Genomic DNA, 14,193 nt, shown 5'->3' on the forward strand with positions numbered 1-14,193 from the left:
GATACTACGAAAGGGCTACATTCAGAGGGGCTAGCCGGTCAAGTGAGAAACGCAGGTGCATTTGGAATCATTTGAAACATTTTAGCGATACGGAAGTATGTGTGTGCTTTTATTTGCTTGTTTCCCTGGCCAATTGGCCTGTTGGCTTGCAAATAATGTGTATGAATCTGTGTGTTTTCTTCTAGGGTCTTTCTTCCCTGATTTCAAGCCCTCAGAAACAGTTTTTAAAATAGCGTTTTGGCTCGGATACCTAAACAGCTGCATCAACCCTATTATATACCCATGCTCCAGTCAAGAGTTTAAAAAGGCCTTTCAGAATGTCTTGAGAATCCAGTGTCTCCGCAGAAAGCAATCTTCCAAACACGCCCTGAGCTATACCCTGCACCCACCCAGCCATGCCCTGGAGGGCCAACACAAGGACCTGGTGCGCATTCCAGTGGGATCCGGAGAGACCTTCTATAAGATCTCCAAGACGGATGGGGTCTGTGAGTGGAAATTTTTCTCTTCGATGCCCCGTGAATCTGCCAGGATTACAGTGTCCAAAGACCAATCAGCCTGCACCACAGCCCGGGTGAGAAGTAAAAGCTTTTTGCAGGTGTGCTGCTGTATGGGGCCCTCGACCCCCAGCCATGGAGAGAACCACCAAGTTCCAACCATTAAGATCCACACCATCTCCCTCAGTGAAAATGGGGAGGAAGTCTAGAGGACAGGAAAGGTCAGAAGGAAGGCAGGGGGCGGGGGATGATCTTAGGCACCCACCCCACTTCCTACTCGGAAGGCCAGTTCACTCTTCCTGGATGACAAGACGGGACCATCAGACCAGGGACCATGTGGGAACGGGGTGGGGGAGGAGACCTTGGGCAGTGGGTAAGGCTCAGGGAAGAAGGGGGATGTCACACCACCATCCAGCTCTAAATGACGATAAACAGCATTTCCTTGAGGCTAATGCTCTCGCGGTCATCCTCTGAGGCCGCTTTCCACGTCTGGCCCTTGCAAACGAAAACCACCATGGGAAACAGAATGTCATACACAATCCAAAAGACTATAAATATAAGGTTATGATTTCATCACGAATATTTTGAGCACACACTCTAAGTTTGGAGCTATTTCTTGATGGAGTGAGGGGGATTTTATTCTCAGGCTAAACTTACTGACAGCCACGTTGGATATTTACAAGGAGAGGGCCTGGAGAGGAAGAGCCTTAAGATGGAGGCCAACATCCAGGCACATTCTTTTGAGAGTGCATTTTAAACTCCACTATTTCTGATCCATCCAGTTGCTTAACTTGGGTGAAACGTGGCAGTGAGGTTTACCTTTTGCAGCAGTTCGACTGGATGCTGCCCCTGATTCCCTAAAGATGAGGGGGAGGGGGCACTCATTTTGCCTCGGAATTAACGGAGGCACATCCTCTATGCTCGGGTCTAGATAGTTGGGGAAAAGATGGCTTTTCCTGATAGGAGGCAGTAGAGGTGAGGGCCCGTTTTTTCAACTTACTGCTACAGAAAAAATTCCAGTAGCCAATGCCAAGATCAAATCGAGGAAGGCTTCTTGTGAAACCTACTTAAAGATCATGAGGTTGGGGTGGAGTGGGTGCTGATTTCATGCTAAGAGGCTGCAAGCTTACTGCGCAGCCTTTTTGATGTGGCTTAGAAAGGCTTTTCTTGGCAAATGGCTTACTTTTTCCAGAACTCCATTATGAAAATCCAGAGCTTGTAGTACCTTGAAAGGCACATCCTGACTTCCGTTTTTTCTCAGCTGCTTCGCTACCGCATAATGAATGAGGTTCAAGGTCCTGAATGCCAAGGGATACCTGAATGCCAATCCCCTGAATGCCAATCCCCTGAATGCCAAGGGATACCCTTCCTGAACTTTGAAAGATACACACGCTTAGCTTGAGAGGAGACTGACTGGTCACCAGAAAATCATCTAAAGGAGGAATTTGCAAATAGTTTTTGACAGAGGCCCATTGCTTCTGGTAAAAGATCCAGGAACCTGTTCATTTCATCTATCCCCACTTTCTACAGGAATGGGGGGAACTTGCTTTATGTGTTCCAAGTTTTGGTAAACCTTCATAACTCTGAATATTACTAAAGATGAAGATGATCATGATATGCAAAAGTTAAAATATTTTTCACGTGCCACAGTAAGAATTTAAAATAAGACTTACGTTTTTAGAATAATTCTGGACTAGAATCAGTGGTTTAAAAACTACTGGTCGACCATTTCTGTGGCCTCTTCCCCCCACTTGAGTAATTTCCTCTTAAGAATTCCCAAGCAGATTGCAGCCCCTGTTTAACTTTCACAGCAAAGGTAGGAGCTTGTGATCTTTTCTTCTTCCCTTGCACACAATGATAATTTCTTCAAGTGCGCCTTGAAGGCTAATACCTTTGCACACTGCCATGGTGGGCGGCGGGAGGGGGGGGGGGGGATGTTTGCATGTGGATTTGAGTTTGTGGCTGGTTGTGCCGGGACATAAAATATTTTGCCTTTTCAACCCTTTCTGGAGAATGTCCTCTTGCTGACCAGATACACACACTATGTATGCCTTGTGCTTATAACTTTGATTCTGGCATTAGATATTGGCTGGATTTTTAGACTCTGGGCCTGTCTGCATGTCCCATAACAGCTCTACCAGATGTGGGGGTCCTATTATGGATGTAAGCATCAAGAAAGGACTTGAACAAACAAAACTTCTCTTCTGCCATGATAGGAAAGATAAGTTTCATTGTTCACAAGAGTTTCGTCCAGGATCTGAATTTTAAAAACCACTTTTCCCAGGCTCCCTTTTACAGGAACAGCATCCCCGGGAAAAGAATGGTAAATGTCTTGTTTCCGTAAAATATGGCTCTCTTAAACAACATTTCCAGACAAATTTAAATTTTAGGTTTTATTTGGGGAGGGAGGGGATGGGGAGGAGCAGAGAGACAGGAGAGAGAGAATCCCAAGCAGGCTCTGCACAGCCCCCATGGGGTTCGATCTCATGACCGTGAGATCATGACCTGAGCCCACATCAAGAGTTGAATGCTTAACTGACTGAGTCACCCAGGTGCCCCTAAATGTTGGATTTTAGAAAGCTAAGGATCACCAGAAAGCCAGCATTAATGCCATTTCTAATCAAAACAAGCAGCTAGAAAATCTTTCGGCCATCAGATAAAAGCCATGACAATTGTATTCATGTGAAACTATCCATAAATAAATTATCTGCTACACTCTTCACCAACCACACTCCCTCCAGGGAGGCAAACTTTAACATTTATTTCCTTTCCCATAACATGATATTAAGTATAAACATGCCAATTTGACAAGAAATCGATAATGTCACCCAAGACTTAGTCAAAGTGGGATAAACAATACTTGAGTTATTTTTTACTCATCCACAAAAATCTCTGTACCTTTGAGCATGCCAAAAACTCTCCAAAATTGTCACAGTTAAACAAATGATTGTCATATTTATACTCACATGTTTACTGCTTCTATTTGTAGTTTGAAGAATTTACCCAGAGTAACAGTGGTCAAAATGTTTTCTCAAATGTGTTATAAAAAGCAGTTGCTGTGAGACTCTCTGAACATCACAAAGAATCAACTTGACATAATGGGATGGGCAAAATTTGAGTTGCTTCTGCAGTTCAAATTGCGTGCCTTAAGAAAGACCTTGGATGTCTGTACTCAGACATTTCCCCAAGTTACTGCAAGGATTTCAGGAGAGCATTTTGCTTGTCACAGTTTTCTTCCTCTTGCCTCACTTGTGTCTCATCCAAGACCACTCTGCTGTCATCATTTTGTGTATGCTAACGCTCCCCAAAATATTAAGGCTTTGAACTCTCACTACCTACCTGGGATCATCCATCCATGGTGGACAGCGATGTTTGGGTAAATAAATATATTCTTAAGGCTTTTTTGTTAGGTTCTTTGGTGCGCCGGGCATTGGCAGGGCATCTTGTACCCCATTATCTCTAAACCTCATACCAATTTCACGTTTCTATTTTAGAGGTAAAAAGCTGAGCATTAAGAGTGATTAAAGATTTGCTGTAGGCCAGTGAGGAACCATGATTCAGTCCTGGAGCTGCCTATAACGCTAAAGTCTTACCTGTTTCTCCCAGTGCCTCTGCCCCCTAATTAGCAGGGGTGAATGCTCCCCAGTTTAGATTGGATATGCTGAGGATACGAAACTACACCCAAATGTTTTAATGTCTTGTCTCGTTGGGATTTGCCTTCCATTTAACCTCAGTAAATGTGTTGCCAAACTCCATCCCAGCCAAATCCCCCAAACAGATCATAATTAGAGGATCTCGTGTGTATAATTTTTTTTTTGAGTCGAAGAGAGAGAAGAGAAGGAATTATAGCTATATCTCCAGGAATTACACGGAGCCCAGAGAGCATATCAAACATGTGAATTTCATATCGGTCCCTATAGGGAAATGGCTCAGAATGCTGATCCCCAGGTAGCCAGACACGTAGGCAACCCTTGAAAATGAAGAATCAGGTGGCATCCGTGGCTATGGATTAGCTGGCATTCACCTGTTCTTGGATTTCCTTTTGCAAATGAAAGCTTTATGCCCTGAGTATCTCGGATTGCCTCACCCCCTCAAAGTGAACTGTCACGCAGACCTTCTGACCCAGTAGGTCTCGTGGTCCCGGCCTGGGAATGAGAACATTTTCGGAACTATCTGCCGGGGCGGGTAATCATTCGCTCATTAATCGCAGCTACTTGATCACGGCTTGACAAACATTCTCATTTGCTTCTGGGGTTGGTTCTGCACAGGTCCCCTTGCCAAAAGAGATGCTGCCTCTGCGTATGAGTGCTTGTTGACTTAATTAAGGAAAGAGCTCTGCTCGTCAGCAAAGGGAGAAGGGAGCCCAAGCACATGGAAGGTAAACTCTGCCAGCAAAACTAGGGTGACCCAAAAGAAGGCAGTGGTGGCCAGTAGGAAGGCATCAGAGGTGTGCCCACCGTTGATCTGATTTCTTTTTATACTACTAGGACTTTTAACCATGAAACTGCCTGCACACAGCTCCGGTCCAGCCCGATTGGAACACACTGTTGGCACCTGCTCCTTGTCTACGTGCTGTGTTGGGGAGCAGGGCTGAGCCCAGGCTGCTGTGGGGTCCACCGTCTTCAGAAGGCAATGACAACAGTGGCCTCCTGGCCCTCCAAAGTCCCCGCAAGATGAATGAGTGGAGATGACTTTGGGGGCTGGGCTGGCAAAAAGCAAATTAGGATTTCAGCAGAGGACACCCAGCCCCTTGCCGTTGCCCCCATCTGCCTTGCTTCACTCATGCCTCCCAAGACCCAGATGTCATAGGGGCTGAGGGTGGAACCCATCTGCCCCGTGCAGGAAAATGTCATTTCTTCTTTGCTGCTGCAATATGGATTCCTGAGTCTCCCGCCTAAAAGGAAACCTATGGCGGTGGGCAGGGGGCACCTGCCCCCTGTGTTGAGAAGGAAGGGAAGACCTACCCCGGGCATCGCTCAAAGTGGGATGCATGGTTTAGTAATATTTGCTACAACTGATAAGCAAGGAACTGCCCTGAAGCTGGTTGCTTCTCTGTTTCCCAAAACAAAATGATTGTCTTTCCTTTCCGTGTCACCCAGTCATTAATTACATCACTGTCCCTTGACATCATAGTCAACATAGCCACCTCATAAGCTGGCAATGCTTAGTGTTAAACTATGAGAAGTAGAGACTTGATCAGGTAAGAAGATATTTAAGAGCAAATCCATACTGTGTTTGTAGGAGAAAAATAATGAAGGGACCGACCTGTTAAAAAGCCCGGGTACAGTAGGTGCATTCGGATGTAACAGAAAAGAAGCTAAAACAGAAAGTCCCGGTGTGAGCTTAGTATTTCCTTCCGTTTATGTAACGCTTTGTACTTGTCCAGGTAATTTCGCCTATCTCGGGTCATTCCTGTGAAGGACAGAGAGAAGGAAGGGTGTATTATCTCTACTGAACACATGGAGAAACAAGGGGACATAGAGATTTAAGGATGCTTTGAATAGCCCCATATCCAACCTCTGACTCCTCTTTTCGTGATGCCCTCAGTATCCCCAAGGACCACTGTGTTTCTTGGGACCGTGAATTTCATATGTCTCTGATCCACATTTTCAGTTCCATTGTCACCTTCTCTGCTATTACATCCTTGCCAGCGGCTGGCCACTGCAAGATTGTCCTAGGGGTTCAGTGCACATTTGTCTCTGCTTCCCTTATTGGCCAAAGGACAAGCAAATGTGATTCTGTTCTGTCTCCCTAGATAGGCAGGACCAGAGCCAAGGAAGTAAGCAGAGCAGGGGGCTCTTGGCTTCCTCAATAGGGTGACACTGTAAGGCAAAGCCAGCAGTGATTAACAACCTAAGGACCTCAGGAATGCAAAGATGGAAAAGGGACTTCCTGGAAGGCTCAGGTGAGCCTGAGGGTGGTTGTTACAGTACCGTTTTGTCATTGTCGGCAAACTGCCCTCTTCCTCCCCTGCACCGGGCACTGCATTTGGCACAAAAAAATACTTAAGAGGCACAGACAGTCCCCAGCTGGGTGTGTTCCAAGTTCATCTGTTGCAAAGTCAAGAATGCGTGTTGCCAAGAAGCATTGTTATAGATGGGGGAGGGGAGGGGTGTTCCCAAACCAACTAAAAAATAAAAAATCTATTTAATGTATACATGGGGCTGGCAAACTTTTCCTGTAAATGGCTAGATAGTAAATATTGGAGGCATTGTGGGCCATATGGTCTCTGTCACACATCTTTTTTTTTTTTTTTTTTTTTTTTTGGTTTTTGCCTTTTTTTTTTTTTTTTTTTTTTTCGGACGATCCTCTAAGAACATAGAATCCATCCTTAGTTCATAGGTCATTGCATAAAAAACAGGCCATGGGCCAGATACAGCCCATGGGCTCTACTTTGCTGTCCTTGATCTATGCCATCTCTAGCTTATGGTATAAGAATACTAATAATAATGTCAAGCAGTGGATTTTAGTGTCTAGCTTACAAGCATCTTTTTAAAAAAATATGCCATTGATACATCTCCGATTGACTACATTAGTATTTCCAACCTTCATGATTTGTTGGAGAGTGCCAAGTTCATACGTGGCGGGGGGTTGGGGGGGGGGCGGCTTGCTCCATGTAACCCACTCACCCAAAAGACATATTTTAGTTCATCACTGCAATTTGCTATCCGGGCACGAGGACAAGAGGGAGGCACCAACCACCCCTTCCCACTTTCGGGTTCTGTAGAACAAGCAGGCTGCGGAAGCTCGGGTAGTCTACAGGGAGGTTGGGGCAGGGGCGGGGGTCTTTCAGCTTCTCACACCACTGGCAAAATCTCCCGGCACAATCCATCTGACTCCGCAACAATCAGTGAGTGCCATTTGACCGTGACCGGTGTGAAATCCCTCCAAGAGCACTGGAGCTTGCTGAAGTGGGGGTCCCTAGAGGCTTTGGGGGCCTCACTTGGCTCTTGGGAAGGCCTTCAGATCATAGCAGCCTGCACCAGGAAATTCGAGGGTCCACCCTGGGGATCCCCAAGAAGGAGGTGCTGGAGGGAAAGGATATCTTCCAAAGACAAATACTAGCTTCTAGCAGGACTTCTCCCTCTCTTCCTCATCCTTTTCCTTCTTCTTTCCCTGTTTTTCATTTTTTGTTTATGTCTGACATGACCTAACTAAACTCAAAGTGGCATTGCTGTGGGGAAACACTTAACCCTCCCCTGTGATGACAAAGCCATGTTTCTCGAAGTTAGCATGCTATCGGAGGGACTTCCTTCCCCGTCCCCTCTCTGGTCCTGCTGGGCAGTGAAGGGGAAGAATATGTTGTCAGTTGGACACAAGGTGTGCAATTCTGGTGGCCTAGGATAACGTCCACAGTGTTGAGAGATGAGACTCTGCAGCAGGGCCAGGGGGTAAGGCATGGAATGGGAGTGAGTGCAGAACTGGTAAGGAAGGACCTGGAGATATCAATAATTATATCAGTAATATATATAATAATGTAGCAATACCAAAAATATCAGTGCTAACACCAGTGCCTACGTTGGGCACAGCAAGGAAGGCTTGGGCACACACTACGTGGCTACTTCCCTTCCCTCTCCGTCCCCTTCCATCTTGGTCCTTTCCCTCTCTCCTTTCCAGTCTCCCTTCCATATCCCTGCCTCTCTCTCTACATCATTCCACCCTCTACTTTTTTTTAAACTTATGAGCGATGAATGCTGGGGTAGGCACCCTTGTCCCAGAAGGTGCCTGTTCCCCTGGGATACAGTGCTCCGTGCAGAGTTCTGGGTGACAAGGGGGGTTTCCCTCACTTCTCCCGTCCCCTCCCCTAGTCAAGCCTGACACTGCAAGCTCGGATCCCCGGAGCCTCCAAGGAGCCCCAGGCAGGAGATGGGTCCACAGAGCGAGGTACACTTCAGGCCCCTCCCCCAGGACTTGAACATGTGCTCCCATTGCGGTCGTTCTGTTCTTATACTATTAGTTCCAAATGAAGGGTGCAGACACAAAGTGCTGGGGCTCAGGAGTGGTTTCTGGGTTATTTCTCTCCCTATCCACAGGCAAGCATCTCTTTTATCAGTGCCACCTCTCACTCTGACGTTTCCAAAGTCTTTACCGAGCCCTACAATGTCACCTTCTCTTTCTCTTCTGCATTGTTTGTCTCTTGCCTCTGTGTGCCTTTACTTTTCACTTCTCCTCTTAGCCCTTAGGGCCTTCGAGACCATAATTAATCCCAAAGTAAACTTGGTTTCGTGTCAGCATTAAGCAATGATTGTTCCCTCAGAAGGTACACCCTAGGCAAAACTCAACAAAACTCAACTGGGGGAAAGGTGCTCCTTCTCATGTGGTGCTCCCACCCCTGACCCGGTCCCCACCAGCCCCTCTGCTCCTAGAACTTATCCATGGACTCCTTCTATTCTTTCATCATAACTTTGGGCCAGGAAACATTCTTCTTTACGCAGAGGGTGCTCTCCTACCGAGTGTGCTCCTGCTTCTGCTGACGCGGCTCCGTGCATTTGTAATCCCCCTGTAGTAGTCTGCTGGGGTTGTCATAGCAAAGTACCACTGACAGAGGGACTTCAACACCAGACATTGATTCTCTCGCAGTTCTGGAGGCTGGATGTCTGAGGTCAGGGTTCTGCAGCCTTCTTTCTTCTGTAGCCTCCTTCCTTGGCTTGCAGATGGCCGCCTTCCCCCAGCGTCTACACATCACCTTCCCTCTGTGTGTCTGTGTCTTAATCTCCCCTTTTTCTCAGGACACAGATTGGATCAGGGCCCACCCCAATGACTTCATTTAACCTAAACTGCCTCTTTAAAGATCCTTTGTCCAAACGCAGCTATATTCTGAAGTCTTGGGGATTAGGGCTTCAACAGACGAAATGGGGGGGGGGGGAGATTAGGGGAATTTAGCTCCTAACACTTTCCTCCCCACTCTGTCCTTTCTGCCCATGAAAACTTATCCAGAATTTTTTCTTCAAATCAAAAGCTCAAATTCAGCCCTTCCTGACCATCCTCTCCAAATTCTCTCTCGATTGGGCCTGACAACCAATTGTGCACTTTATTTTTTCATCCTTCTGTTGCTTTTTAAAAAATCTATCTATCTATTTTTTTCACTTTAAAATGTACTTTACACTGTGCCTCTACAGGTTCTGTCTTTAGATGAAACCTCCTGGAGAGCAGGAGCTGTCATGTGTCTTTGGATGCCCAGAGCAGTGCACAGCCCCTAGGGGATCCTATCTAAGGAGCAGGGCCGCTCCTGAGCAAGCAAGCAGACAGGGGATGAAGAGGAACATGGGACCAGAGCCAAGCGCTAGTTACAGGAAGGGGCTGGAAGATCAAGTCCAGGGCCTTGGAAATGCCAGATGATGCACCAGGACAGCTCAGGTAATAGTTACTGGGCTTCTGAAAAGTTACAGTGAGATTGTAATCAGGGGTGCCGACCACAGCAGTGAGGAAGCCCAGGTTAGCTGCCATCTTGAGTCGGGCAGGCATAGGATCCCCTGGGAGGCATCTGCATGCAGGAAAGCAGACCACCACCAAGGAAGGGGACAGAACCTAGACCCTGAGAGCAAAGTGAGACAGAGATAAATGGGGTGAACAACCAACAGCAGAACCCAGTCCCAGGAAATGGGTCACTGAGGAACAGACTGAGGGAAAGATCACCACGGGGTCCCAATCCCAGCGATGGGTGAGTTCATGCTATGTTTCAACGTCTGCTCTGCACCAGGAGCCGCTTGAAAAATGAACGCCAACAAGCCTTTGGGTGGCTTTTCCTCCACTGTCTCCCAGCCTAGAAAGAGCAGAGGAAAGGAAGCTACACTGACTTGGCTGGATGTGTGGATGTAGATGGTCATTCCCTGCTAGAAGTCATCTTAATTCTGACCTTCTGAAGACCACCTCCCACTATTCCTGTCCCCAGCCCTCAGGGACTACAGTATAGTCATTGCTGCTCCTGCCTCTCGGGGAATGCTGCCCACCCTGTGTGGTTTCAGACTATCTCGGCCTGGTCACCTTGCTTCTGTTGGGAAATTCAGTCCCATTTCTGTTTTATCCACCACCTAAGCCTTTTATTGTAGACGAATTGTTCGCCCGCAAGGTGCTTCTCTGACAGCCATGGAGTGATGTCTTCTCTTCTGCCTGGTTCCCGCTGGGAAGCCAAGAGCATTTATCCTCACTTGGAAGGACTGGGACTGCTCTAACTGCATAGCATCTACTGTTGTGCTTTCCGGGCAAGGAACTTTGGTTTCCCATCCCCCTGCCCCCTCCCTGGGGCACATCTCTTACTGGAAGGGTTTCTGGCCCCACAGTATCTATCACAATGGAGCAGCCTTGTTGGCTAAGAGTTTGTGCTTCAGAACAGCTTCAATCCAATCTAGAAATTACAGGAGGAAAAAAAATCACATGAAAAGCCAGGGCCTACCAAAGTATTAAGTGTGTTTAAGGCCAAACCATCCCAAAACATTGGGATATATTGATTGAGTGTAGCAATGGCTTATTGATTTTTCTACTAAAACACAACCACAACAGAAAAGACGACAAGAAACTTGTCTTTCTTCCCCAGTCTGGTCCTCATTCCTTTTGCTAAACTCAGCCTTATCTTCATAATGAAAAGGTTTCAGCTTTGCAGCTTGGCTAATTGAAGTCTCAGTGGTTGGGAGGCCCTTGGCTCATTAATCAAAAGCTGAGCACGAACGCTTTGCAGTCCACAGCACCTCCCCCACCCAGCCCCTGTGCCCTAGCAGAGGTGACAGTCCTTGCAAAGAGCAGAGAAAGAGGGAGCATCGACGAATAGGTAGCTTTAATCAAAAATAAGGCTGCCCAAATGCAACCTGACGAGAAGGCTATTCAAGTAAGATGATGAAATATTTGTAAGAACAAAACAAGCAAGTATTCCAAATGTTCGAATAACAGCTCATTGTTAGTTGTCTCCGTACTTTCTTAAGAGAGGCAAACGTTGGCTAGAGACTAACTGGATTAAAAAGGGGGGTCCCACGCTTGCTTTTGTCCCCACCTCCAGCAGCTCCCCCCGACCCTCGGCCTTCACTATTGTGAACATCGTGTCCGATGCCGATATCTCAACCGCAACCCGCGGTCACTGACATTCTGCAACAGCAATTCTTGCCTCGGCTATTACAGCCTGAATCACAACACATGCTTTCTTCATCAGATGTGGAGGGAAGAAAATAGCTCCTTTTGTCTCTGGGGTATAACAAGTCCCAGGCAGCCCACTTTCCAGTAATACCGCACCTACTTAACCCAATATTGCAGACAACGAAATGAGCGTGCTCCATACGGGGCACTGTGATAAAGTATGCGGAGAGTAAGTAGGAGAAATTACACTTAGAGCATCTACTCTGTGCCAAGTCCATCGCGCATTCAGATATGGTGAAATGTAAGATTTTTCAGTCACTTTACAAAAGAAATGTTTTCACAAGAGACCCGAGAAGAGCCGTGGCCTGGGAGCCACAAGGCCTGGGCTGAATTTCAGGTGCCCATCTCTGTACCCACCTAAGTGATCCTGGACAAGTCATTTGACATCTCTTGACTGCGTTTTCTCACCTGGGACACGGGGCAGGCAAATGAACTAGCGCACGTGAAAATGTCTCATGGGGCTGATAAACCGTAGGAAATCATCGCGGGCACCCAACAAACGCTGGCACCCTTTCCCTGTCTTCATTTCCCCTCCCAAACACTATGTAAATAGAACAATTATTATAAGTTACATCACCTTTAAGGTGTCTTAAAGCACCCAGAACTGCCCGTGCAAGAAACAATGGGGTAAATCTCTCGCTTTCCTTTGCTTTCTACCTCAGTTCAGACTGATCTGTGTCCAGATGCGGGTCTTCACTAGTTCAAGGCACTAATTGAGCTTTCATTCGAAAGTCGCAAGAGGTGTTGTACCATTGCCGGGCTGCTATCATTCCTAAATTTAGAATGCGGGCACCAAATCCCAAGTTTCAGTTATGTACACCCCGCCCCCCCCCCACCATCTACCACAACTATGCTATTTCCTTGGGGTTGGAAATTTCCCTACCAGAGCATTTTGTTTTAATTTTTAAAAAATCAGACCCACTGTACTAGTTTACAGCTTTCCACCAAATTCTCAGATTATAGACAGCCTAGAACGAGAGTCTCCAGTGATGGTGATTGCAATCTTTCTCAAATTAACTACTTACTTGGCAATAGGAGGCATTGTGTTACCGTGGTCTGAAAGACACTACATAGCATGCAGTCCTTATATAAAAGGTGTGTGTGTGTGTGTGTGTGTGTGTGTGTGTGTGTAATTACATAAACGATGTTATAAGAAAGAGAAGTAATGTTGACCCCTGGAAAACAGTAGAACATTTGAAGCACAGTTTGGGATTAAAACCATCTAAAGAAATAGGGCACCAGCAGGCCTGGGTGACTATCAGAAGTTTCTGCAAGACAAAATAGCAAATTCCCAGGCATGCCCCCCAGGCAGTTTTGATTTCAGCCAGACTTGAAACCCACGTCACGGGAACACCAAGTCAATCTCAGCTCTAATTTCAAGTTGCCAGTGAGCGCCTTGGCACTTCTGTGGACCCCCTTAAATGATCTCTGGGACCCTTCTGGGCAGGTGGCTCCACAGGAAAATCCATACCGCAAGCTCCGCCCATCATGGCTCAGTCTGTGTAGGGCAGGCAGCCATCTTGAGAAGCTGTGTTTGACAGGGACCTGCTGCCATCTCCGGGCCAAATGGTCTCTTGTGACTCGGAATCTCAAACTTGCTTTAAACGGAGGGGGAAAAGTCACTTTCGGAGATGAAGTTCTTGGCACACTCTGCTTTGTGTAAACACAGTCTATGGCTATTTCAGTCTTCTGGGTTTTGAGAAGCCGGGCTATGGCAAGGGTGAACGGGTTGGTGCTGGCCCAAATTACAAAGAAGAGTTTTTTCATTCTTTCAGTGCTAGGGGAAGGAAAACTGAGAACATCGTCTCATAGGGAACAGAAAGGGACTGGGTTGGCCAACAGGGAAATAAATGTGGGCCTCAGTTTACAAAGAACCAGCTCTACCAAAGTTTGAACTTGTGAAAATGGATACATTGGGTTTGTAGTAAGAATTCTTACTCTACAGAATTTTGGTCGTGTTGACTTTTGAAAATGGATACATTGGGCTCGTAGTAAGAATTCTTACTCTACAGAATTTTGGTCGTGTTGACTTTCGAAAATGGATACATTGGGTTCATAGTAAGAATTCTTACCCTCTACAGTTTTGGTCATGTTTACGCATGATGCTTAGTATATTGAAAGTATTAATGTAAGTCATTAAAGGTCAATGTGCCTTTTTTTTTTTTTTTTGAGGAAGCATACATCCATCACATGAAGCCAGCTTCATGTCCGTGAGTGCTGTCCTCAAGGTCAAATGAAGGGGGTCCCAGCACACCTCCCGCTTCCTGCTACCCACTGTCTTTTGAATCCACCTCAGAAATCTGTAAGTCTTAACTGCCACATGGATTTACTTCTTTGTTGAACATTCACCTAAGACAAAAGTCAAACATATTACTCTTGTCATTACTGGGACACTAGTGACTGAAGGAGAGGCTGTGGATATAAAAATAAGAGAGAAAAACAGGTTTGGGGGAGAAATAGTGCAGTGTTTTGAGAGTCAGCATAGTACAACTTCCTCTGTTGCATTCTTAAGCTCCCTTTGTGTCCCTCGAATTCTAGCATGTCTGTAAAAGTACAGGAGGCCATGCTGCAAAAC

General features: G+C 46.5%; 1 protein-coding gene across 7 annotated transcripts in view; it reads left to right on the top strand.

The window, feature by feature from the left end:
* Nucleotides 1-14,193, top strand: part of ADRA1A (adrenoceptor alpha 1A) — a 132,713-nt gene that overhangs the window by 103,006 nt on the left and 15,514 nt on the right. For 2 of the 7 annotated variants that reach the window (XR_006201550.1, XR_006201548.1), the window contains exons 2-4: nt 186-571; nt 4,763-5,694; nt 13,791-13,920. Coding sequence is in view for 3 of the 7 variants with exons in the window: in XM_042934507.1 (XP_042790441.1) it covers nt 186-703 (518 nt within the window). In the remaining 4 variants the exon portion in view is untranslated. The other 5 variants (XR_006201549.1, XR_006201551.1, XM_042934506.1 and 2 more) reach the window with 5 other exon arrangements.

This window comes from Panthera leo, chromosome B1, assembly GCF_018350215.1.
Source record: "Panthera leo isolate Ple1 chromosome B1, P.leo_Ple1_pat1.1, whole genome shotgun sequence".
Taxonomy (NCBI): domain Eukaryota; kingdom Metazoa; phylum Chordata; class Mammalia; order Carnivora; family Felidae; genus Panthera; species Panthera leo.